Source organism: Dromiciops gliroides, chromosome 2 (assembly GCF_019393635.1).
Source record: "Dromiciops gliroides isolate mDroGli1 chromosome 2, mDroGli1.pri, whole genome shotgun sequence".
In the NCBI taxonomy this organism is placed as follows: domain Eukaryota; kingdom Metazoa; phylum Chordata; class Mammalia; order Microbiotheria; family Microbiotheriidae; genus Dromiciops; species Dromiciops gliroides.
Genome location: NC_057862.1, coordinates 9478187 through 9504849, shown reverse-complemented (window position 1 = coordinate 9504849; position 26663 = coordinate 9478187). Strand labels below are relative to the sequence as shown.

The following is a 26663-nucleotide window of genomic DNA, read 5'->3' as shown; positions in this document are numbered from 1 at the left end:
GGAGCAGGCACAGTATAGGCGGGCACCGGAGAGCTGCAATCTACACCTTTGAAAGGATAATTGATGATAGACTTCCGCAGTGGAGTTGTGCCCTGCACGGTTCTACTGCCAACTAGTTATGGGACCTTTCACCTCTCTGGGGCTCACTTTCTACCTCTGGAAGGAGCCACAGAGGTTGTCATTTTGCAGATGAGAAAACTGAGGCTGAGCAAGATCAAGTGACTCTCTCAGGGTCATACAGGTAGTAAGGGTCAGAGGCATTTGGAAATAATCTTGGCTCCAAGCTTCAAGTTTCTAGGAGAACCCTCACCCCCATTTCACCAGCTCTTAAGGAAGGTAGCTTGCATCCCAGCACCCTGAGCTGTCCAGAGCCCAAGCGAGTGATGAGTTTACAAGAACAGAAGCCTTGTCTCTCCCAATAGGCCATCCTCCAGGGAACCCCCTCCCTGAGCTGGGGGCTCACCTTAGTCTCTGACTTCTGAAGCACTCATGCAGCAAACTGATGCTGGGCTGAGAACAGCCTTCGAGAGGAGCCCCACCGGACTCCTTGCATTCTTCCCAGAACACACGTCTGGCCCTGCCCAGAAGCCCCAGGCAACCTCACAAATAGTTCATAAGGGGACTTATCTCTCCACCACATGGCTATGTCCTGGGCAGACAGAAGTGATGCCTATGGAGCTTTGAGCCTGAGCTGGCTCCCCAACACGTGACCGCTGCTGCTGCTGCTGCTGCTCCAGGCAGTGAGGCAGAGTCGCCCGTGCTATGTGTGTGCATGCAGGGGCCGCTGCCCACGATACCTGCTCAAATATGGGGCTGTTGTAAAACAGGGCAGGGAGGCAAGCGCTCCTGCGGAGAGACAAAGGCAAGAATAACGCTTTGCTCAAAGCTGGATTCCCAAGAAAGTGGTCCTGAAGGGCAGAGGGTAAAGTCTTGTACTCGGGAGTCATTCCTGGCCCCTTGCAAGCAGAGGACCTGAGCTCCTTCCATGCCTTCGCTGGTATAGGGTCCCAGATCAGAGGTGTAAATCTGCAAGCTGGGAGGGACTGTAGAAGGCATCTAATCCAACCCCTCTCCCATTTTACAGATGGGGAAACTGAGTCTCAGAGAGGTTCAACAACTTTCCCAAGGCCACACAGACTATAAGCATCTGAGTCTAGATTTAAGTCCTCACACTCCAAGCACTGTGCTAGGCACCAGGGATATAGGGACCCATGCTGGGGAGAAGACAACACCTACACAGATCAAAATGAATGCAAGCTAAGTAGCAAATAAGGACAAAGGAAGTGTCTGGAAGAGCTTTGGGGAAGATGGGAGGCATGCCTAAGAGGCATGGCTGAGAAGAGTCTTCCAGACACTGGGCAAAGTGTGTGCAGAGTGTGGTGTTGGGCAACAGCAAGGGAGTCAGGTTGGCTCAGATATAGTGTACCAGGAAAAGTCGATGGTAAGTCAGCCTGAAAAGACAGGATGGATTCGAACCATGAAGGCTTTCAATGCTAGAAGACATCCCTAGGTAGCCATAGAAGCTTCTTTTTTTCATAGAAGCTTCTTGAGCCGTGGTATGATGTGGAAGTGGCCCAAATGAGGTCTCTCTGAGCCTCATGACTTTATCTGTAAAAAGAGGGGGTTGGCCTGTGGGATAGGGAGGGAAAATACCCAGGATTCCAATTCGACACAGAGAGTTCTAGGTCTGTGTCATTAGTGCCAATTAAGGCCACATTGCTAGGATTCTCAAAAGCCCTTTTCCTCTGTGTCCCTGGACTAACTCCATTCCATATGGAAAAGGGTGAGACTTGTTTTTTAAGTCCATTAACGGCCATGCACACTCGGATTGGCAATTCTTGACTTGAATTTAGGAATTATTGATGCTTCCTCATTGCTGACCAGTTACCAGCCTCCACTCGGAGGCTGCTTTATTTTACTTAAGACACGTCCCTGGACTTCACTTCCCTGATGAGGGGACAAGAATCCCTGAAAAGCAGGACAGAGGATTCCTGGGCTCTGCTCCTAGGGTCAGCTTAGCCACCAGTAATGCCTTCATTTGGACCCTTGTTGCTGTTCAGCCGTGTTCAACTCTTTGTGATCCCATTTGGGGATTTCTTTTTTTTTTTTTTTTTTTTTTTAAGTGAGGCAATTGGGGTTAAGTGACTTGCCCAGGGTCACACAGCTAGTAAGTGTTAAGTGTCTGAGGCCGGATTTGAACTCAGGTACTCCTGAATCCAGGGCCGGTGCTCTATCCACTGCGCCACCTAGCTGCCCCCCATTTGGGGATTTCTTGGCAGAGATACTGGAGCGGTTTGCCATCCCTTCTCCAATTCATTTTACAGATGAGAAAACTGAGGCAAACAGGGTTAAGTGACTTGCCCAGGGTGACACAGCTCCTAAGTGTTTGAGGCCAAGTTTGAACTCAGTTCTTTCTGACTCCAGGCCTGGAACTCTATCCAGTGAGCCACCTAGCTGCCTTTGAACCCCTGAGGGCTTAGTATATCTTTGTTATTTGTAAAAACAATATCTCGGGGGTGGTCTCCCTCTGCATTTAGCTGAAGGCCCAGGATAGCATTGTCTTAACTCAAAGGGCCCTGATAAGGAAGCAGCCTAATGGAAGTAAGGCTAGACCGGATAGAGTGCCTGACTTGCAAGTGAGGAAGAACTGAATTCAAATCTTGTCTCAAGACTCTTGCTGCACGAGTGACCATAAGCAAGTCAGTTAAGCCCTCTCTCCCTGTTTCCCCACATCAACTATGGGAATGATAATAATAATAATAATAACAATAATAATAATTGCACCTACCTCTCAGGATTGTTGTGAGCACCCACTGAAATGAGAGATGCAAGCTTTTGCCAGCCTGAAAGTGTTAGCTACATGCAGTCATCACCCTTTGGACTCAGAGAAGCCGGGCTCTGGTTCCAGCTGCGCTATTCAGGACCTTCTGGTCCTTGAGCAAGTCCCTCAGCTTCTGGGGCCTTCTATTTCGTCATCTGTAAACTGAGGCCTTGAACTAGATACCCAGGAAAGCGATGGGGTTTGTTCAGCTTGGCCTCATGAGCAATGGATAGTAATGTTGGAAAAGGACCAACGGGGGTCTGAGGTCAGGAGGAATGTCCTAATAATGAGAGCCAGCCCAAAGTGGCAAGGGGGAGGTGGGGGGAGGGGCTGCCTGCCCCTGGTGGCCTTTAAGCCGAAGCCAACTGCCCAAAGGACAGAAAAGAAGACTCTATTTCAGGTATGGTCTAGCCCCTAGCTTCTTAAACTGTGGGTCTAGACCCCGTATGGGGTCTTGTCACAGAATGGAGGCTGTGAAAAATCTGGCACCAGTACCAGGTTCTGTCTCCCTATTTTATATGCCTACATACCTAAATATTTCTCGGGTGAAAAGGGGTCTCAAGTGGCCAGAGCTTAAGAAGCTCTGGTCTAGACCAGATGGGCACTGAGGCCCTGCCCTCCTTGGCTTTGTATGCCCTGGAAGGTCTCTTTCATCGCAGACACTCGGAGAGCTAGGGCCTTCGCTCTGTCCAAGAACTTTCATGGGAAATGCCAATGTGACAAGGGCCCAAGCGGCACTACTGGTTTCTACACTGCCAAAGGAAGGAGAACTGTTCATGAGGGAGGAGAGGAAGCAAGCCAAGGGGCCATTAGAATAACCCTGGCAGGAGACTCACGACCTGGGGCCATCCCCTGGGCAGTCTCGAAATCCCACTCTCCTGACTGAGCGTCCTTTACCTTGTCTCCATCAATGCAAATGCTGCCCACCAGGGCTGTGAGGACTACAATGGCGCATGTGTCCTGACTGTCCCACAGACTCTCCAATGTCAGGGGCACACACCGAAAGTGTAGTCACTGCCCCGTTGTCTGCCGCCCACTGTGGCTATACTCTAGGCCCGTGCCATGGGAGGGCTCTGGTGGCCTGGCCCCAGCGAGCACTCCCAGTCACCTCCATGCGGCCCCATTGGATGGAGCCGACTCTATTTAGAATTTACGGCGTGACACCAACGAGGTGGATTTTTTTTTAAACGGCTTCTCTGAATAGCCGGTCTTGTTTAGCACGTTCTCTGATGCCGCCTTGGCTTATGCTTTAAACCAACTTTATGCGATGGAGATAAAACCTATTTCTCAGCCACAAATTACCCCCATAAGCCAGACCTTATTAGCTGTGTTTAGGAGGTGTAAGTTTGGGTTTTAACTTCCACTAACAATTTATTACCACTATTTCCTTAGTCTGAAAAACTGGGAAAACTAGAATAATGCCTCACATTACAACAGACTGCATTGGGATGCTGGTTAGATTAATTACATGACGTTTTTAAGATGCCTTGAAAATAGAAGGCATTAGCCACTAATAGCTTAAATTTATAGAAGACTTTCTGGTTCACCAAGCCCCCTTACATGCATTATCCCATTGGAGCCTCACAATTACTCTGTGAAGTACATAATGCACCTATTATTATCTTCAATTTGCAAATTAGGAAACAGTGGATCAGAGAAATTAAGTGACTTGCCCAGGGTCTTGCAAATGGGGAGGTGAATTCTATTCTAGGTCCTCCTGCCTCTGAGCCCAGGGCCCTTCTGCCTCCATCACTTGGCTCATCAGTCTTAGAAACCAGTGCAAGAAGTCAGGACTCATCCTGACCAAGCTTCCAGCCTCCCTGTGGCAGAGGAGCTGGGCTAAGAGCAAGGTGGACCCAGCCTGGATCCAAGCTGGCGTGGGAGGGGGGCGCAAGGACCAGAGCTTTGCTGTGATGAGATGAGTCATTAGTGCAACCTCCCTGGTCTCCTGACCCATTAAATGACCAGCCCTCTCCCCCAACTTGAACTGCTAGACCTGAAACGGGTTTCCCACTTCTGGCTCCATTCCTTGGAGACTGGGACCATGAAAGCCCAAACAAGCCCGATACCGACCCTGGCTGGCTTTTTGTTTTCCCCTACTCAAAATTCACTTCGGCCCCTTCCCTTTATTAAAAGTTATGGATGTGGATGTGTGGGTGTGGGTGTATATACATATATGTGCATATGTGTGTGTTGTATGTGGTATGTGTCTCTCTGTGCATGTGAATACATGTGTATGTATAGCTCTGTGTGAGTGGATTGATGTGTGTATATGTATTTGTGTGGGGGTATGTGATAGTATGTGTGTACATGTATATCATTGTGTTGGCATGTGTCTGTCAGTATGTGTATGTGAGTACATGTGTGTGTCTCTGTGTGAGTGTGTGTCTTTGCGTGTGTGTGTACATGTGTGTGATTGCATTGCATGTCTGTGTTCCTATGCACATGCGGAGGAGAGTGCAGTCATCACCAGTGCTTTGGGGTCTCCAGTATTACGTCCTCCCTTCATTCGTGGGATTAGGATATGGCCCCTTCTTCAGTGGAAATCTAGGAGCAAGGAAGCACCTTTAAAATGCACCTACAAAGAACCAAAAAGTGGGCCAAGTGTCACAGCCTCTGTGGTAGGAGGTAGAAGACTGTAAGGATAGGAAGGCAACAAAGAGCCACTAGAGTTTGTGGAGTAGGGAAGTGACATGATTGGATCTGTGCTTTAGGAAAATCGCTGTAGGGGCTGAATGGAATTGGAGTGGGGGGAGATTTGGGGCAGGCAGACCCACCAACCACTCTTGCAATAGTCCAGACATGAGATGATGACAGCCTGCATCGGCGTGACTTCTAGGTTGGGAGCCTCAGGGACTGGGAGAATGGTGCTACCTTCTACAATAATAGGGAAGATAAGAGGGGGATGAGGATCCAGGGGGGAAGATAATGAGGTCTGTTTTGGACACGTTGAGTTTAAGATGTCTTCCGGACATCTAGTCTGATAAATATTCAAGGCAATTGGAGTTTTGAGATCAGAGATCAGCAGAGAGATTGGGGCAGGAGAGTCATCAACGTAGAGATTATAATTAAGCCCATGGAAGCCAATGAGATCAGCAAGTGAAATATTATAGAGGGAGAAGAAAAGGGCCCAGGACAGAGCCCTGGGGAACACCTCAGGTAAGAGGGTGTGATTTGGAGGAGGATCCAGCAAAGGAGACAGAGAAGGGGCATTCAGAGAGGAAGGAGGAGAAGTAGGAGAGAGAGAGAGAGAGAGAGAGAGAGAGAGAGAGAGAGAGAGAGAGAGAGAGAGAGAGAGAGGTCCTAAAAACATAAAGAGAAGAAAGAATTGAGGAGGCAATGATCGACAGCGACAAAAGCTGCCAAGAGGTAAAGAAGACTGTGAACAGAGAAGAAGCCAAGAGATTTAGGAACTTTGGAGGGAGCAATGTTGGTGTAATGATCAGTTCAGAAGCTGAGTTGTGAGAAGAGAGAAAGTGAAGGCACCCAGTGTAAACAGCATTTTTAGGAATATATCTACAAAGGGCAGAAGAGATATTGGTTGATAGTGGGGATAAAAGGATTGAGTGAAGGCTTTTTGAGGATAGGGCTGACAGGTATGTTTGTAGGCAGTAAGGAAGGAACCAGTAGATAGAGAGGGATTGAAGATAAACAATAGAGTGGGAATGACAGAAGGGGAGATTTGTTGAAGGAGACAGGATGGAATGGGATTGCTTGAGTAAGTGGCTTGGCCTTGGCCAAGAGTAAGGCCATTTAGGGGCAGCTAGGTGACACAATGGATAAGTACCAGCCCTGGATTCAGGAAGACCTGAGTTCAAATCCAGATTCAGATACTTGACACTTACTAGCTACGTGACCATGTGCAAGTCCCTTAACCCTCATTGCCCCACCAAAAAAAAGAGTAAGGCCACTTCTTCATGTGAGATGGGGGGAAGGAGGAGAGAGGGGCAGAAGGTATCTGCATGAGGGAATATGAGGAAGTGGGGAGAGGCAGGAACTCGGGAAAATATGAGGCAAAGTTCTTGACAGAGGGGAGGGGGAGGAAGAGCCATGGGAGGTTTGAAGTGAGAAAAAGGTCTTGAAGAGCCAGTATGGAGAGCAGGAGAATGAGTTGGTAAGGGATGTGTGGTAGGACTTGCCTGGCAGCAGTGAGGGCCCACTTAAAGTTATGTAACAAATCTGTGGCAGACCTAGTGACAACGGTTGTGATTTTCTCCATCTTCATTCAGCAGGATGTATGTATGTAACAAATGGTGTGAGTGACCCAAAGCTAAAGCTTGGCTGGGCATGATTGGCGATATGAAAAGAGGTCGAGGGATTCAATAGAGGGGGGTGGTGTAGAGTTGAATTGGTTCACCAAGGGGTCAAGATGGGAAGAAAAGGAGAGAGTGGCTGGTGCTGAGAAAATGGTCTGGGAGAAATTGAGGCATCTGGGGATTGGGGGTCCTGGTTGATGAAGAGCAGGGTTTGGTAAGCCAGTAAGCGACAGAAAAAGAGTCTGACTCTGGGACTAGCTCTCTACCCACTAATCTCCCAAAGTGAAATAAATAATACAAGGGATTTGAGTAATTTCTAGGGATTAGAACTAAGAATAAAGTTTAGAGACTAAACTAGTCTGAACCTGGGTGGCCACAAGAGGGTGCCAGAGTGCACAGAGCACTGGGCCAGGAGTCAGGAAGCCCTGAGTTCAGTTTTGGCCTCCGATACTAGCTGTGTGACCCTAGGTAAATCTCTTAACTTCTGTTTGCCTCAGTTTCCTCATCGGCAAAATAGGGATAATAATAGCACCTATTTTCCCATGGTTGTTTTAAGGATCAAATGAAAGAATAATTACAAAGCACTTAGCACAGTACCTGGCACATAGTGCTGTATAAATTCTTATTTCCTTCCTCACCTCTTGCAATCTCTCACATGACACAAAAAGGAACTGAAGCCCACAAAAAGAAAGTGACTTGACAGCATCAAATAAGGAGATGCAGAATTTGGACCCAGGTCCTCTGGTTCAAATGTGGCACCCTTACCACTGTTTCCAGCAACCTTCACAATACTCATTTTTACATAATCTTTGTTGGATAAAGGACCACCCTTCTCCTTAAGGAAATTCCAATGAATAACCACAATGAGGGTTGTGAGAAGGAGCTTCATGTACATGTCAGCTTCAGGAAGAAGCAGAACCATCCCCCACAGCAGAGCCTTCTTTCATAAAGGAGACAACACTTTACGGCTCATGGATACACTCTGGGTCCAGCAGTTAACAACATTGGTATTAAAATAAAAACGAAATTACCATCATTCCTTCAAAAGGAGATTCTTATCTCTCCTCATGTAATTAAAGTCATATTGACCTCTTAGGCTAGAACAGATTCCCGGTTGCCATTTGAAAAGAAAATTATGTCGTTATAATTTCTTAGATTTTATCTATTGCAAAAACATGTCTACTGTTACTATTTTCAATTTAGAAGTGAATCTCAATCATAAACATTCGAAGTTTGTGCTGGCAACCAACCTCTATTGAATTGCTGTTTGGGTAGGAGGTAAAATGCCATGTTCAGGAATGATGACTGCCCTCACCAATCTCAATCCTTTCTATTGTTTAATGTGCCATGAAAACAAGGAGAACAAAGATGTATTGTATATTTATATCAAAATTCCCAAAACATGTGGATGCCCCAGTGTTGTGGAAACAATTTCATCTTCCTCAGGCAGCAAGTCCCATGTGAGCTGCCTTTTTCATTGGTAAGTCAACAGTCTTCCATTGAGCAAGAAGGCATGTCAGACTGCAGGAGACTTTTTGAATAGCATCAAAATCAGCTCTCTTGCATGTACTTGGTGGGAATGTTCCCTAACGGTGGCCGACTCCTTAGTTTCCATTAACAAATGGTCTCCAGAATTAACCAGCTGACAATTCTCTCTGCCAAGTTTTACATCCAGCTTTCCCTGACTGTGTGTGTACAATCCAGCCATGGTTAACAGGCTATGAAATGTTCACTTGCTGCCATTTTAGTTCAAGTGGGAAAGGTGGCAAGGAGACCAGACAGCTCAGGTGTCCTTCTGAGGATTTTCTGGATGGGTCAAGAGCCAGCAAACCCACAAATCCTCCCTTTGAGGGGTGTTTCCAAAGCAGTCATTTCACTGTTACAGTCAGACTAGTTGGGACCTTGGGAAAGGCGTACTGAGGCAGGAAATAAAGAGGAAGTCAACAAAGCTGATGAAAATGAGAAAAGCTAGATGAATCCTGGCATTCTGGCTCCCTGGGTGAATATGACCCTAAGCCTTCCCCACAGATGGAAATCTAGATTCAGAGAAGAGAAAAATGAAGGGTTGATCATTTGCTTTTGCAAAACAAATCACCCTGGAATTTCTGTAAAGAGTGAGATTCACTGATGTAACAGGTGTCAAATTTAGGCAAAGCTCTTTCCAAACTCTTCCGGAAAATAAAGTGGCTGAATCATGCCTCCCACCTCCCAGAAGAAGGTACCAAGTGAGACATAATTGTTGATGTAGCCAACAGCTAGGTTCTGTGCTTGACTGTGCTTAGTCATAATGGGAAAATATATATGTGTGTATATATATATATATATGTATATGTATATGTATTGTTTTATTTGGGGGGGTGGAGTGAGTTGGTGGGAAATAATAGAAATGCATAAAAATGCAAAAGAATATTGGCAAAATATTTAAAACACATTAGAAAAGAGGAAAATGAGCCAAGGAGAATCCAAGGAAGTTGTGCCAAGATGGTGTAGGAAGTACAGCCAAGACCCACATCCTATCCCCAACCCCTTCAAGCATATCTAAACAATGTACAAGATCAAGTCGTACTGAGAAAGCTAGGAGAATATCATAGTAAGTTATTTTTCTGGCCCAGGTCAGCATAAGGAGACAGACAGAGAGGTCTGTGGACACTGGATGGAATAAACAGTTATACAGAGCAATCTAGTAGAGAGAGGCTGTGTACAAAGTCAAGAAGTGGCCCTAAATCCAACATGGGGGCCCAACCAAGCAGAGTTTAGGAATATTTGTCAACTGGCATCTGTTACTCATTACCTAGCTCCATAGCACAGATCTAGGTCTGATGGAGGAGAGGACCAGCTCTTAGGGGTGGTATTCAAGGGAAAGGAGTGACCATTGGCCCTAGAGTGTAAACCAAGCAAGAAGGTATTCAGAAGCAGCGACTCAGATCTTAGCAGCAGAGTAGCAGCATCTTCATTCCAGCTTTCAATCTGAAGCCTCCAACAGAATAACCAGAGTACAACTCCCAGATCAAAGGGGAACCCACAGGTTCATCACTCTGAACTGGCAAAGCTTTTGAACTGGCCAGCAGCAATCTAATAGAACTCCAATTGGAGCAAGCTCACAGTTGTGTTCCTCAGACTTAAATACAGGTCAGGAACTTTCAAAGCTCAGACTTTGACCTGGATCTGAATACTCTAGGAGCATTGAAAGTGTGCAGGTCCTCAGCCTAAACTGCCCCTGAAGTCCTGGAATAATGTAACACTGAAAACCCCCAAGAAAGGAGCAACAGAATCAGCCCAGACATTCCCTCCAGTGCTGTACAGAGCTCATCTCTAACATAAAGTCCAAAGTCTGGAAGTAGGCTGGAAAATGAGCAAATGAAAAAGAATCCTACCATAAAGAAACTATTAGTGTGAACGCATTGATGGTGAAGCTGTGAACTGATCCAACCATTCTGGAGAGCAATCTGGAACTATGCCCAAAGGGCTATAAAACTGTGCCTACCCTTTGACCCAGCAATACCTCTATTAGGTCTTTTTTCCCAAGGAGATCATAAAAAGGGGGGAAAGACCCACATGTACAAAAATATTGATAGCTGCTCTTTTTATAGTGGCAAAGAATTGGAAATCGAGGGAATGTCCATCAATAGGGGAATGGCTAAACAAGTTGTAGTATATGAATGTAATGGAATACTATTGCGCTGTAAGAAATAATGAACAGGAGGATTTCAGAGAAAACTGGAAGGACTTACATGAACTGATGCTGACTGAGAGGAGCAGAACCAGGAGAACATTGCACACAGTTTCAGCAACATTGTGTGATGATTAACTGTGATAGACTTAACTCTTCTCAGCAATACAATGATCCAAGATAATTCCAAAGGACTCATGATGGAAAATGCTTTCCACATCCAGAAAAAAGACCTGTGGAATCTGGATGGAGATTGAACCATACTGTTTCTACTTTTTTTGTTTTTGCTTTTTGGGTTTTTTACATTCTGTTCTGATTTTTCTTTCCCAACATGACTAATGAAGAACTATGTTTAATGTGACTGTACATATATAACCTATATCAGATTGCTTGCTGTCTTGGGGAGGGGGAGAGAAGGGAAGGAGGAAGAAAAATTTGGAACTAGAAATCTTATTAAAAATATTGAAAACTGTCTCTTCATGTGACTAGAAAATAATAAAATACTTTTATGATTAAAAAATAAAAGAGGTAGACAGAGTCTAAAAATAAAGAATGACCACTGGGTTAATATATATTAAATTCAAACAAATTTATCAACCTCATAAAAAAAACTATTAGTGTAACAAGGAAATTCAAAACACAAAACCAGAAGAAAAATAATGGCTCCAAAATGTCTGCAAGCAAGACTTTGAAGAAAACCACTGCTTGAATACAAATTCAACTAGAATTCCCTGAAAGAGATGAAGCAAGAGGGTTTTTTTTTTTTTAATTTCAAGTAAATGTGAACACTAGAGGGAAAATTTGGAAAAGAAATGAGAGTGATAGAAGAAATAATTGGTGTAAAGAATTAATTGTGATTTGGGGTTTCTATGACCCCATTTTTGGCTAAAATTAGAAACCCCAGCACGCACCCATGCATGCTAACCTCATGTCAGACAGCCGCACATCTACATGGGCCTGGCCAAATTATAATTAGGACAAGTCAGGTGACTTTAGCATCTGGAAGCTGGTCAACTTGAAGCTGTAGAGCCGCATGTTAGTTTTGTCAATCAGGGCTGCCAGCCAATTAACTTGGGGCTGCATGTGTGAACAGCCCTGTTTCCTGTGGGAGAGGGGGGTTTTGGGAGAAAGCTTGGGGAAGAGTGAACTCACTCTTACGAGAGCGAGAGAGGGAGAGAGATACTGGTCTGGCAGATCTTTGCACTGGGCCTGGGGAATGCTACGCAGCTCGTTCTCTTTGGAACTGTGGATTCTGGGTGGTGGTGAGTTTTGTGTTGTTGAGGTGAGGCTAGCTCCTTGGAGCTAGCTGGGCTCTTCCCCTATTTCCTTTCTCATTGTCCCTATCTCTATTAGCCTCACTTGTGTTTTAAATTTGTTACATTAATAAAACCTGTTTTGTGTTTTTTTTTTTAAAGGGGCTGTTAATCTCCTTTCTTGCCCCAATATTATGGCGAGCTGCCCAATTAACTCTCCCCATACTAAATTTGACCCTTACATTGGAAAATGAATTAACAGCTTTGCACAAAAGGTTCAAAATCTTGCCCAAGAAACAAACTTCCTGAAAATTACAACGGACCAAATGCAAACCAAATGCATGACAGTACAGGAAATATTTTTTTTAATTTGAAAAAAGAAGAAAATGCAAGACATCTCATACAAAAATCAATCATTTCAAACATATTGAGAGAGAATTTAGGCATTATTGGACTACCTAAAATCCATGACCAAAAAAGAGACTCAACATTATATTTCAAGAAACCTTAAAAGAAAATTGCCCAGATTTCTTAGAATCACAAAGCAAATTGGAACTAGAAAGCATCCACCAGTTGCCGACTGGAAGAAACCCCAATGGGACAGCTAAGTGGCACAGTGTGTAGAGCACTGGCCCTGGAGTCAGAAGGACCTGAGTTCAAATTCAGCCTCAGATATGTGACGCTTACTAGCTGTGTGACCCTAGGCAAGTCACTTAAACCCAATTGCCTCACCACAAAAAAAAAGAACCCCCAAAATGAAAATCCCAAGCAACATTATAAGCAACATCCAGAGTATCAATGTCAAAGGGAAAAATATTGCAAGCAAATGGAAAGATTTCAAGGACCAAGTCAGAATCATGCAGTACATAGCAGCCACTGGGGTAAAGTAGCAGAGAACTTGGAATACTCCATAAGGCAAAAGATATAGGCATACAACCAAGAATAGTTTACCAAACAAAATTTAGTATAACCCTACAAGGAAAAAATGAATTTTTAATGAAATAGAGCATTTCCACACATTCCCGATGAAAAGATCAAAGCTACATAGAAACTTTTAATAGAAAATATGAGCTGAGAAGCATAAAAAGGAAACATTATTGAACAATCAGAAGGAATTAAACAAGATAAAACTGTTTACATTCTAATATGGAAAGATGATACATTTGTTCCATTCCGAACATTTTCATCATTAAGGGTCATAGAGGGTGTCTATTTAGACAGAAGACCTTGAAGAAGAGCAACTCAGGGGAGGTACTAAGGGAGAGGAAGACTAGGGAAAATTAACTTTGTCTTGCTGTGTGATGGTGAAAAATTGCTTCCCCTCTCTGAACTTCAGCTTCCTAAAAGACCTACATCGTGAAAGCCTACATCAATGTGAGTTGTTACCATAAGACACTTGAAGTGAGATAGAGGAAAACAGAGCAAAATAATTCTTGTTTGTTTGTTTGTTTGTTTTTAGACTTTTATTTTCCAAATTACATGTAAAAGCAAATTTTAACATCAATTAAAAAAAAAAAAAACTTTGTGTTCCAACTTCTTTTCCTCCCTCTCCTCCCACCCCCACCCCAAGAACTCAACCAATTCAACATAAATTATACATGAGTAGTCATGGAAAACAATTCTACATTATCTAGGTTGTGAGAAAAAACAGATAAAAACAAAACTTCAGATTAAGGAATTGTAAAAAAATGTGTTTCAGTCTGTTTAAAGATACCATCAGTTCTTTCGCTGTAGATGGCTTGCAATTTTCATAAGTTCTTCAGAGTTATATTGGATCATTGCTTTGCTGAAAATAACCACGTGCTTCCCAGCAGATCATCTTACACTAATGCTTTTATTTTGTATATAGTATATTTATCTCTGCTTCAGTTAATGTGGGTTTCTCCAGGTTTTTCTGATAGCATCCTATTCATCATAATTTTTATATAGTACCTTGAACTTGACAAAGAATTTTCTTCACAACAGCCCAGCAGAGTAGGTACCATACATTTTGACATTGTAGTCAATCTTCATAACTATTCCCCTCCATCCCATTCCCTTCCAATGATATTTACTCTATTGTCTATCTTATTTTGCCCTAATCCTCCTCAAAAGTGTTTTGCTACTGACTGCTCCCTCCCCAGCTCTAACCTCCCTTCATTCACCCTTCCCTCCTTATCTTCTTCCCCTCCTACTTTTCTGTAGGGTTAAATAGATTACTCCTCCCAACTGGGTGTGTGTGTGTGTGTGTGTGTGTGTGTTATTCCTTCCTTGAGCCCACTCTGATGAGGTTAAGGCCTTTGAGCTAATTCTGTTTTCTAAATTTTTATTCCTCCCCACCTCCTCAACTCTCCCTATGAAATTAAGCAATTCAATATATGACACACATGTGGTGTCATGCAGAACATCTTCACCTTCCTCGAAACTGTTTTGCTTTTTACAACTCCCTCCCCCAAACTTCCCTTCCCTCCTTCCCCTCTTCTTCCCCCGCCCCCCCCTCCTTCTCCCAGTTTTCCTCAGGGCAAAAATATATTACTATACCGGCTTGAGTATGTTTGTTACTCCCTCTTTGAGCCAATTCTGATGATAGTGAGGTTCACTCATTCCCCTTCTTCCCCCTCTTCTCTTCCCCTCCATAGGCTTTTTTCTTGTTTCCTTCATGTGAACTACCTCTCCCCATTCCACCTCTCCCCTCTCCCCTCCCCCAGTCTATTCCTCCTAACCCTCACCCCTATTTTAAAGATGTCATCATGGGTTAGCTAGGTGGCACAGTGGACAAAGCACCAGCCCTGGGCCCAGGAGGCCCAGAGCCCAAATCCGGCCCCAGACACCAGACAACCCACCTTGTTGGAGCAAAAGAATTCTAAGGTGATCTTGACCTCCAAGGGCCATGCAATCTGGCTGGGGACATGAAGTCAGTGGCCACAAGGGAGCCAGTAAGTGAGACAGCATCAAATTCAGCCTTTGCCTCTATGGTATGGAAAGGCTCTAAATCATGCAATGAAGGGGCTGGGCCTGGGTCAGAGGAATCAGAAAGGTTAAAGTATTAACAAGGAGGCAGCAAGGTTGCTCAATGGTTAGAGAGCTGGACCTAGAGTCAGGCCTCACACACTCACTAGCTGTGTGACCCTGGGCCAGTCACTTTACCTCTTAGTTTTATCTTTGGTGTATAACCTATCTCAGGTTGCTTACTGTCTCAAGGATGGGGGAGGGCAGGGGGGAGGGAGAAAATTTGGAACTCAAAATTTAAAAACTGTTGAAAATTGTTTTTACATGTAATTGAGGGAAAATAAAATATTTAATTTTTTTAAAGTCACTTAACCTCTGTTTGACTTAATCCACTGGAGAAGGAAATGGTAAACCACTCCAGTGTCTGCCAAGAAAACCCATCTAGGGTCAAGAACAGTTAGACATGACAGAACAACAGTAACAAAAGTATCAAGAACAAAGCTATTGGTCCTTTGATGGCTGTATGGAGGATGACAGTGTGGACTAATGGGATACATGTGGAAGGAGATTATAAATGGATAAAGTAAGAAATGGGAAACCACTGAAGGTTTTTGATGGAGTATAACCTGTTGTCTCCTCTGCTTAGGGAAGGTCCATACCATGTCTAGGATATAAGACATATATGTGGAATATGACGAGAGTTTCCTAACACCTCAAGTGTCTCTCTGCTCTAGTTCATTTGTCACACAGCTGCCCAAATGATATTCTTAAATATCATTAAAAAATACCCAAGGTGGGATATAAAACTGTGCAAACCCTTTGACCCAGCAAAACCACTATTAAATCCTTATCCCAAAGAGATCAAAAAAAGGGAAAAGGACCCACATGTACAAAAATATTTATAGCTGCACTTTTTGTGGTGGCAAAGAATTGGAAATCTAGGCAAAATCCATCAATAGGGGAATGGCTGAACAAGTTGCAGTATATGAATGTAATGGAATACTATTGTGCTGTAAGAAACAATGAGCAGAAGGTTCCAGAGAAACTTGGAAAGACTTACATGAACTGATGCTGAGCCAGAGGAGCAGAACCAGGAGAACATTGTACACATTATCAACAACATGGTGTGATGATCAACTTAACTCTTCTCAACAATACAGTGATCCAAGATAATTCCAAAGGACTCATGATGGAAAATGCTTTCCACATCCAGAAAAAAGAACTGTGGAATCTGGATGGAGATTGAACCATACTGTTTCTACTTTTTTGTTTTTGTTTTTTGAGGCTTTTCCCTTTTGTTCTGATTCTTCTTTCCCAACATGACTAATGCAGAAATATGTTTTAATGTGACTGTACATATATAACCTATATCAGATTGCTTGCTGTCTTGGGGAGGGAGGAGAGAAAGGAGGGAGGGAGAAAATTTTGGAACTAGAAATCTTATAAATATGAATGTTGAAAACTATCTCTACATGTAACTAGAAAATAATAAAATACTTTTATGATTAAAAAAATTTTTTTAAAATACCCAAAGTGATATTCTTAAATATTGTAGGTCTGGTGTCAACTCTACTCAATAAACACCAATGGCTTCCTACTACCTTTAGAATCAAATATAAACTCCCATTCTTGGCTTTTAAGACCTTTCCCAACCTAGTATCAACCTCCTGTCCCAGCCTCACTACACATGACTTCACTTCTTTCTTTCTATGGTCCACCCAATAGAGAGTCTCCTCTTTATTTCTCACACATTTCCAGTCTCTGTGCTTATCATTGGGCAGTCCTCATGCCTGCAATGCCCTCCCTCATCACCTCAACTTGGAATCCCCACCTCCTTCCAAGTAACAGCTCAAGGGCCACCTTCTCCACCAAGCCTTTGCAGATCCCCCTAACTGCTCGTACCCCCTTTCCTACTCCAGACCGAGTCTGAGACCACTGGCTTCGGTCACTGCCAGGACTTTGTCTAAACCAGCCTGCCCCACTGGGCCTCTATGTATGTGAAAAGTCCTTCAGGTCAAGAAATTTCCAAACTCTCCTACAGGAAAATACATGGCAAAATCCACCCCCCCACACACACACTTTTTTTTCTGTTATTTCTGAAATGTTTCAAGACTTCAGTATAACAGACATTGTATAACATATGCTCTGAGGGATCTTGGTTTGAAGCAACAGCCTGGGCTCTATCCAATTATCTTCCCATTACTGGGGTTTAAGCACCTGGCTGTCCATTGTTTACAGGGCTATATTAGTTCTATGTAAAACAAAGGCTTTTCTTCAGCCCCTCCAAGGCTTTAACATCCTGCCAATCAAGGGGTAATCGGGGGTTAATTTTAGAGACTCTTCATCAGGGAAATGGGTGTTTCCCCAAAGCCTGCTCCTTTCAGACAATCTCCATTGACCCCGAGTAGTAACTGTATCTTGTATGTCTCTGTATGTTTAGAAGTCATTTCCCCCACTGGAAAGAAGCCCTTAAAGACAAGAACTATTTTTGCCATTCTTGATATGCTCCACACCAAGTGCAGTGCCCCTGACATAGTAAGCATTTAGCCAATGCTTGTTGTTTGACCAGTTGAATTCTAACCCACAGATTCATAAGCATGTGATTCATTTCCTTGGTGAGGCTTCCACTGAACCTGAGAGAGCCTCAACTGGAAAGGACCATATGGGTCTTATCCAGACCTCAAGATCTTGTCCATCCTGTTGCAGAGGGGGAAACTGAGGCTTAGGGAGGTCATGGGATTATGGGCTGAAAGGAACCTAAGAAGTCTACTCTAGACTTCAAGCTCTAGTCTATTATTTTACAGAGGAAGAAACTGAGGCAGAGTTGAAAGGAATCTAAGAAGTCTAATTCTTGAGATCTAGTTCAATTTCCCACTTTACAAATGGAAGAAAGTGAGGCTTAGAGAGTAGATGGGATCATAATGAGGCTGATCCCCTCGGTCGACACAGGTGAAATCTTGAGACCCAGATAGGGCAATAGTCTTGGCCAAAGGCATAGCAGTAGTAAGTTGCAGAGCTGGGGATCAAACCACATCAAGGTATCTCTCCCACTGCCCCAGTCTCCTTCTCTGTCAAATGAAAAGATTGATGGAAATCATCATTCGGGTCCTTTCTTGCCCACAAATTCTACACTTATCTTTTCCTTCACTTTTATAGCCAAGAGACCAAAAATGTCAGTGGATATTTCATTCTTTTTTTTAAAGGAAAATAGTAGAAAGTTGAAGTCATTTTATTCCTTAGTCAAGCTTTGACTCATTTGGATAGAATGTATTTTATACAAATCACATTCAGTTCTTTCTCTGGGTAAATTTAGTTCACTGAGGTATCCACTTCAGTGAGAGGCACCATCTCCTTTTTGGATGGGGTGAGAGCAAAAGTGGGCTACCAAAAAATTCAGAGGAATATTTCCAAAGATTTTAACCACTTTACCATCTTACTTTTTCTAAGGCACCCCAAAAGGACTTTAATGATATTTCACAGACATACATGTGTGCAGTGCAAATTAGAAGAAAATGTCTATCTTAGGAAATAAGGGGTTTTTGTCCTTCCCCATTGCCCCAGCTCATGTGTTACTGTACAGAGAGATAAGAAAAGATAGAACCTTTTCTGTAATGATGAAAGTTTATATTTCTACTTGTTCATAATAAATAAAGAGAAGAGGCAAGTCTCACAGTAATTTTACCTAGAGGCAGGATGTAAACAAGGAGTTGAGTTGAGACCAGACCGGATGTCATTAGGATGTTAATTTGACAAAGGACAAAGGTATTTAGAGGAAGGTGTTCCATTCCTGGTACCCCTGTCCCACTCTGTTGTTCAGCCTTCATTTTTGAGGAAGAAGAATGATTTTATGGGGTGATGGCTTGACTCCACCCCATTATACAATTCAGCTGAGTAGATTGAGAAAGGTACAGGAGCTGATGATGCTCCGGAAAGATAGCCCCTGACCAGCAGCCTTCTGGGGAGGCTACAATATTGGGTATGGAGTCAGCAAGACCTGAGTTCAAAGTCTGCCTCCAATACTCACTATCTTCATGATCCTGAGAAAGTCTGTAACCTTTTGTTTGCCTCAGTTTTGTTAGCTGTAAAATGGGGTTAATAATGAGAGCTAGCATTGATAGCATGTGTTAAGCTTTCCAAATAGCATCTCATTTGATCCTCACAACAGTCCTAGGAGGTAGGTGCCGTTATTACCCTCATTTTACAAATGAAGAAACAGGCTTAGAGAGAAATGACTTGGCCAGCATCACGCAGCTAGTAAGTGTCTGAGACAGGATTTGAACTCAGGTCTTTCTCACTCCAGTTTCAATGCTCTAACCATCGTGTCTCCTAACAGCTTCAATAATAATACCAGCACGGACAGGTAGGTGGCGCAGTGGATAAAGCACCAGCCCTGGATTCGGGAGGACCTGAGTTCAAATCCGACCTCAGACACTTGACACTAGCTGTGTGACCCTGGGCAAGTCACTTAACCGTCATTGCCCCGCCAAAAATAATAAATAAAGTAATTGGGAAATAATAATACCAGCACTTAACTCACAGAGTGATCATGAGGATCAAAGTAAAGTGCTTTGCAAATCACAAAATGATTTCAGGGCTAGCTACTAATCTTCTTTCAAGCCTCCATTGTTTCCTTGCTGTGGCTGAAAGATCCAGGCTTTTATAGTGAATCAGCTGTGGAACCTTCTGGATGTGGTGAGGTCAGGTCTCAGACAGCAGGCACACAAACTCTTCATCCACTATCTACCATCTGGGGCCATCTTGGTTTCCTTTCTACTTGCAAGGACCAGCTGGAGCCTCTGAACATGAGAATCACCTCTGTACAATGAGGTGTCAGAGAGGATTGGAAAGGGTGTCCAAAGACCCGCCCCCATTAGTCAAACCAGCCAGCACTTCAGCTGGCAAACAAGTGGCTTCCAGAATGGAGCTCAGATCCCTACTCCAGCTGTTTCCATCCATCTCTCTCTCTCTCTCTCTCTCTCTCTCTCTCTCTCTCTCTCTCTCTCTCTCTCTCTCTCTCCCCCTCCCTCCCTCCCCACCTCCTTCTCTCCCTCCCCACAATGAGACACGGACCATAATCCTTGCATCCTCTCTCCAGCTCACTTCAGCCAGGCTGTCCTCAGTCCAGTTCAGTGCTGCAGCTGCCATGGCAGAGATTAGGTAAGCCTGCAGGAAGGCCAACTGTTGTCTGGTGACATCTCTGTGATGGAAGAGCTAGGTGTGTGGGGTGTGCATGTGTGCATGTGCATGTGTGTGCATGCACATGCACATGTGTGTTTCTAAGAAAGTTGACTCGATGTGCAGAAGCTCATTTAATCCACGACATTTCCCAAGGGCATCTACGTATTCCATAATTGGAAGTGTACCTGAGATGCTGACTGACCAGACTCATTGGAACCATATTGAAAACAAATTCTGAAATCATAGGTCGTAGGTTTAGAGCTAAGAGAAACCTGAGCGATCACCTAGACCAACCTCCTCAACCTGGAGATGAGGACATTTCATTATAGTGTAACATTGCATTTGGGGTTAGAGGACCCAGATTCAAATCCTGACTCTGACACTTGAAAGTGGAAGGCGACGCAGTACAGAGGGCGCAGCAGAGCCAGAGCCTGTGAGCCGAGGTACCACATTCTTTTGACTGTACTGCGTTGCCTTCCACTTTCAAGTGTCAGACTCAAGTCTGGGTCCTCTAACCCCAAATGCAATGTTACACTATAATGAAGTACAAAAAGTGTTCACTTTGGAGTTAAAGGACCTTGATTCCAATGTTACTGCTCTCACTGGCCAGCCTTGGGGAAATCATGACCTCTCTGCCTCTCAGATTCCTCCACTGTAAAATGAGGGAGACAAACTAAATGATGGCTAAGCACATATCCAGGATCCTTTGGTTCTCACATTTTAATACTGTATCTTGCAGTCATGTGGGTCTGGGTCTTCTCCCCTTTCTAGCCCTTATAATAGTTCTGTGAGGACAGGCATTGTGTCTTACCTAAACTCACCTCTTCACCATTATCCAACACAGTGCTCTGAACACAACAGGCATTTAACAAATGTTTGCCCAATGAAGGAATTATTCCAATGCACTAAACCATTCATGTGTTGGAAATGAAATGAGATATGGCCTGGTGATGAAGAAACAAGCTGCGCAGAAGCAATAAGGAAATTAAATAAAATATTATTAAGTGCCCAGAGGAGAGAAATGAAACAGTAAATGAGAGTTTCTTAAGGAGTGAAGTAATCAACATATACAAGTCAGAGCAAGAATTCAGTGTAAATAAAGCAAGGCTATTCACATCTTCTTTTCAAAGGCAGAGTGACTCTGAATTGTACTGTCCCTCAAAGCTATTTCCACTCAGCGGCCCCATCAAAACCCACTGTCTGAGCTTACTTTAAGCAGGGCATAGTCCTTATGTTTGAAAAAAGTATTTGAAAAAACTGGTCTGGAAACATACAGAAAACACTTTCCAAAACGTCCCAAGTTCATCCTATCATTTTTCACCATCTCAGTCCCAGTGAGAGCTGATATAAAAGACCCTGCACGTAGTAAGCCATGCTCCCGAGGGAGGGCAGCCAAAGATCCTCCATAGCAGACATTTGCTACAAAAGAAACATCTGCAAATGTTTGACACACCTGCTCGTCTTGTCTCCACAAATGACTGATGATGCAGGACTCACTTCTGGGACTTATATAAAAAAGTTAAATTGTTTTTTTTTTTTTATCAAATAGCCCTAATGGTGTCCAATAGCTCATTAAGTGACTCAATAAAAATATTTTTTCTTCCTTCGATGAAATGGCTCCATGTACCCAAACAGCTTCCTACAGGTCCTCTACTGCTACAAGTTTTAATAATAATAATAAATTGCATTTCCTGAGTTCCACAGTGCCTGACAACAGTAGTAACTAACTCACATAGAAATGGGTCCACTAAACTGTTCACAAGGATCCCTGCAGGCTGCGAAGTGATGTAGAAAATCACTTATTAACATCACCTATGCAGGTACTTAATAAATGTTTCTTATTATATAGTAGATTCGTGATGATTCCCCACTGTGCAGCCTAGAGAGAGTACATTTCATGCCATATCACACAGGTAGTAAGCAGAGGACAGGGATTCAAGCCTGAGTTATCTGACACCAGGAGGTTCCACAGCGGCTCGCATATAGTCGTCAAATCCTCAGTGGATGTACTCAGAAAGGATGCTGAGTTTGGGATGGTCTCATCCACTGGGGAGCTTTCTGTCTGGGCAGAAAGTCCTTTCCAGAATACTCTTAAAGAACAAAGTCTTACAAGACATTTTCCTTCCACTGGCAGGCCTTTCCCAAGTGTATTTATTTTTCAAACTGTGGCAGAGTCCCCTGTATGCCTGTTCTTTCAAGGTTCAAGAGTTAGCTCTGTCCTCAATGGGTCTTGGAGTTCCTCTAGGAAGGGTGCATCTCTCTGATTCACTCCCTGCCTGTGTCTGTCTGTCTTTGTTTATCTCTGTCTGTTTGGGGGGGGGGGGGAGGGAGGGAGGGAATGGCTTGATGGCGCCCCTAGTGGCAGTAGGGCATCAGGTCATTTCGAAGGCTCACTCTAAGAGGCACCTGCCTGGGAGGGCCTTCCTTGGTCCTCTGCCATCACCAGCAGAAATACTGTATAGGTGGGTCTTTAGAAGAACTGAAGGTTTACAACACAGATGCTCCAGGCCATGGTTATTCACATCCTGCCCCCAAACATTATTCACCCTAGCAAACATTCAGGCTTCTCCACAAATGGCCTGGGGGGGGGGGGGAGAGGGAGCATAGGGGCCAGTCCAACCTCTTCATTTCACAGATGAGGAATCTAAGGCTTTAGTGGGTTAAGTGATCAGTCCAAGGTCACAGAGATATTAGTCACTGAGATGGGATTTGAACTTGGGTCCCCTAGCTCCAATCCTAGGGTCCCCCCCAACCAAGCTGCCTCAGATAGGACACTGACACCTAGAGCTGGAACAGACCTTAGAGACCACCCAGTTCACCCCTTCCCTCAAATTTCTATGAAAAGAAAATAAGGCCCAGAGAGGAAAAGAGTGTTGGCCAAGGTGGTGAAACAGAATTGGGATTCAAAGACAACTCTCTGAGCTGGGTCCTTGATTGAGTTGAGAGGGACTATGATACCTTTCTTCATAAAAAGGCCCAGAAACTTAGAGCAGAAATGACGGGACCTATGCTCAGTAAAGGCCAATGAGAAATGAGGATAATTTTAGAAACAGCTGATAATCCAACTTAATGGAAAGCTGCAACTCAAGTTTCAAAATCCTTAAAAAACCCACACAAACAAACCAAAAAGTATTTTTCAAGACCATAGCAATCGTGCAAAGTGATGTTCGCCTACAAAAGAATCAGCCTCTTGCTATTGCTTGCTCCTATGCTAGATCCACCTTTGCAGGGAGGGAGGGGATGGAGGCTAAATCGAAGGTCAGAGAGCTCAAGGAGGGGCCTTGTGTTTATTCTGCAGGGAGGAAGGGTGGGGTGCGGAAGACAGATCCTAAATCCAGAAGTGAAATGCACCTCTGAGACCACATGGGCCAACTTGGTTCTTTTATACTGGAGACCCAACAAGGGGGAAGTCCCCTAGTCAAGAAGTTTAGAAATCTGTGTTTCTGGAGCTGGAAGGGACCTTGGAAAGTCAGGAAAACCAGAGTTCAAACTCAGCCCCTGTATTTACTAACTGTGTGACCCTGGACAAGTCATTTGGCCCGTTTGCCCCAATTTCTTCATCTCTAAAAGGGGATAACAATTGCATCTACTTTCCAGGGTTGCTGTGAAAATCAAATGACATATTTTTAAAGCTCTTAGCACAGTGCCTGGCACATAGTGGGTACTATTTAAATGTTTGTTCCTTTCCCCTTTTAGAGGAGAAAACTGAAGCAGAGGAGGTGGAGGTGACCGACCCAAGGACAAAAGGGTAGGAAGCAGCAGGAACTGACTGTCCAGGCAGAGGTCTGTCTGTTGCAAAATGCAGCCTGAAACTTTGCAGTGGCCCATCTCTGGGCAGGCAGGGAGGGAGCATGGGAGGAGGGGAGGGAGGAGAGGAGCCTATGGGACAGAGAGGGTTAGAATAAATGAATGATTGCTGATTGACTGATTGATAGGAAGGAAGGGGCTTCGGGGAAACACTGGAGAGGAGGAAGTTGGGGGCAGTACTGGTTTGGGGGGAGGGACAAGTGGGATGGAGTGGCTTCGAGGGGTCCCCGTCATGTGTCACTCTGGCTGCTCACCCAGCTGGCAAACAAGAAGGGAGAGATGTCCTACCCAGGGGCAATCTGGCCTCTCACTGTGGCAGGGCTCCCCTAGGGTCACCAGACCTCCCTGGGATGCACCCTCCCAGCTCCTGGACAGCTAGACTTGCAGACTCTGGAGGAGAGAAACGTGCCTCGCGTCTGCTACTTGCTATCCCTGTGATCCAAAGAGAGCCCCCACCCCAGCCCGGGCTTCGCTTGCCCCATCGGCAGAACGGGGATGGGAGTGGGCAGGACCAGACCATCCCCAAGACATCCTTTTCAAGTCTGATTTAGCCCCTAGAAAGCCCCCTGCCGACCCCTCAGAGTCTTCCCTGACTATGCCTGGTAACGAAAAGTGCAGCTTTTGGTTTTAGGAGAATCGTTTCGGAGTTTTAGGCAGGAGCCTCAGAATTCTGGTCAACCCCTTCATCATCCGGAGGGGGAAACCGGGCCAGACTGGGAGGGCATTTAGCTGGCCTCACTCACACAGGTAAGCAAGTGCAATCACTGCTTTAGAGCGCGAAGGGGACTTGGAAGCAATTTCATCTAACCGCTTCTTTTTACAGATGGGGAAACTGAGGCCCGGAGAGGAGAGGGCACTCTCCTACGGTCCCAAAGCAAAGCAGGGATTCGAACCCTAGTCTTATGTTATTGGAGTCAGAAGCCCAATGTATTGCACGTCGAGGAAGAGACCCCAGGGGGCATCAGGTCTGACCCCTCTCAGAGCAGGGTGGAGGAAAACGAGACCAGCCAGGCTTTGGGAACATGAACTGAATCCTACCGATGTCTTTGGGCGGGCCCCTGCCCTGCGCCTCAGTTTCCCCATGTATCAAATGAGCAGGTGGACCAGAGGTCCGCCCAAAGTCCCTTCCTGGTGTGACTGTGAGCCCTTCTCGATCCCGGGGAGTCCCGGAATGAAGTCCAGGAAGGCAGCCTGGATGCGGCGGCAGCTCACAGGAGGTGCTAGGAGCGAGGTTGGGGAAGTTTCGGGGCAGCTGCAGGAGAGAAAAGTTAGCAGCAAGAAACTTGGTGGGAACCGGGAGGCCTGCGGAGCAGGGGAGGGCAGAACAAGCGTCCAGCCGGCGTGAGTCTGATGTCCAGTGGCCGGCAAGAGTCAGCAGCAGCCTGTCCCTGGGGGCTTACCTTGGGCTGTGCAGGCCACCAGGAGAAGCAGCAGCTGGGGCAGCAGGGGCGCCGTCCCGCGCGAGCTCTGGCTCTGGGTCCGAGGACCGGGTGCCCGGGACAGCGGGCACATCGTCGGGACGCGCGTTCAGCCTCCCCTGGTCGCCTCCGGGGACTCAGCGGGAGGGCAGCGCCATGGGGCGCGGGGGGCGAGCTGGGTCCTGGGGCCGGGGTCCTGGCAGGGGGCGATCAGCTGCGAGCCGGGGCGGGCGCCCGCATCCCAGCCTGCCGGCTCTGCGGTCGCAAGTTCTGGCCCTTGTCCGGGGACGGCGGGTGGGCGCCTAGGGGAGAGGGGGCGTGGACGGCCGCCTCGGGCCAGGGGAGCCCGCTGGAGACAGTGGGCGGCGAGCACCGTGGCCGGCGGGCAGGCGGCGTGCGGAGCCCTGGGCCGGGCCGGCCCGTCAGGGAGGGAGAAGGATGGGGATGGGGACGGGGAGGGGCGGTGGGAAGAGGAGGAGGAGGATGGGGAGGAGCCCCCCGGGCCCCCGCCCCCCAGGCCCCCGGCCCCGCCTAGCACATAGACCCTGGGCCAACTTTTACGGTCCTCTTGACAATGGAACAAATTAGCGGCCTCGGGCTTCGGGGTCCTAGAGGAGGCCGTTGCAGGCCCCGCCCCTTGGCCCTCCACCCCCTAGCCCCCCCATACCCCGCCCCGGGGGGCCGGCAGCAGCTGCTCAAAAGACCGCCCCCCTCCTTCCCCCGCGCGCCTGCCCAGGAAGGCCGCCAGGCGCGCCGGGCCAGCCCCTCTCCGCCTCTCCTCCCGCCCCCACGGGGGGCACACGGCTAGATGATGTGGCTACGGGGCTTAGGAACTCCTCCCACTCCTCCCCCTCCTCCCCCTCCTCTCACTCCTCTCACTCCTCTCACTCCTCTTCTCTCTCGCCCTCCCCCTCCTCCTCCCCCCTCCCCCTCCCCCCTCCCCCTTCTCCCACTTCCCCGGCCACAGAGAAAGCCGAACGCCTACCTCCCTGCCAAAGGCCGCGGTCCAGTGTTCCAGCCCCAGCCTGGAAAGGATGACTCGGCGTCCGGCCGGCGGCGCACAAGCTCCAAGGCTTTTGAGGCTCCCTTGGTGTGCCCGGCCATGGCCTGCTGGGACTGCTGGGACCTGGGGGTGCGCCACTTGTGCGGGCCATTCTAGCTGACTTGACACCAGTGCCCCGCCCTAGCTGCCCCGGCCCCCGAGAGCCTGTAGCCATCCGGAGCTAGAGCTCCCCGTCCCCCCCACCCCCACACCCCCCCGCCCAGGAAGCCACCACCCCACCACCGTTACCCACATAGTCCCATTTCTCTGATGCCTTGAGATGAACAAAG

The 26663-nt window shown here is 46.1% G+C and overlaps 1 protein-coding gene across 1 annotated transcript in view; it reads right to left on the bottom strand.

Annotated features, from left to right (window-relative positions):
• Positions 1-25739, bottom strand: part of ADAM12 (ADAM metallopeptidase domain 12) — a 364014-nt gene extending 338275 nt beyond the window's left edge. The window contains exon 1 of the mRNA XM_043988643.1: positions 25314-25739. Within this exon, the coding sequence (XP_043844578.1) occupies positions 25314-25425 (112 nt within the window). The 5' untranslated portion in view covers positions 25426-25739. The remainder of the gene's footprint in view (positions 1-25313) is intronic.
• Positions 25740-26663: the final 924 nt, after the last annotated feature.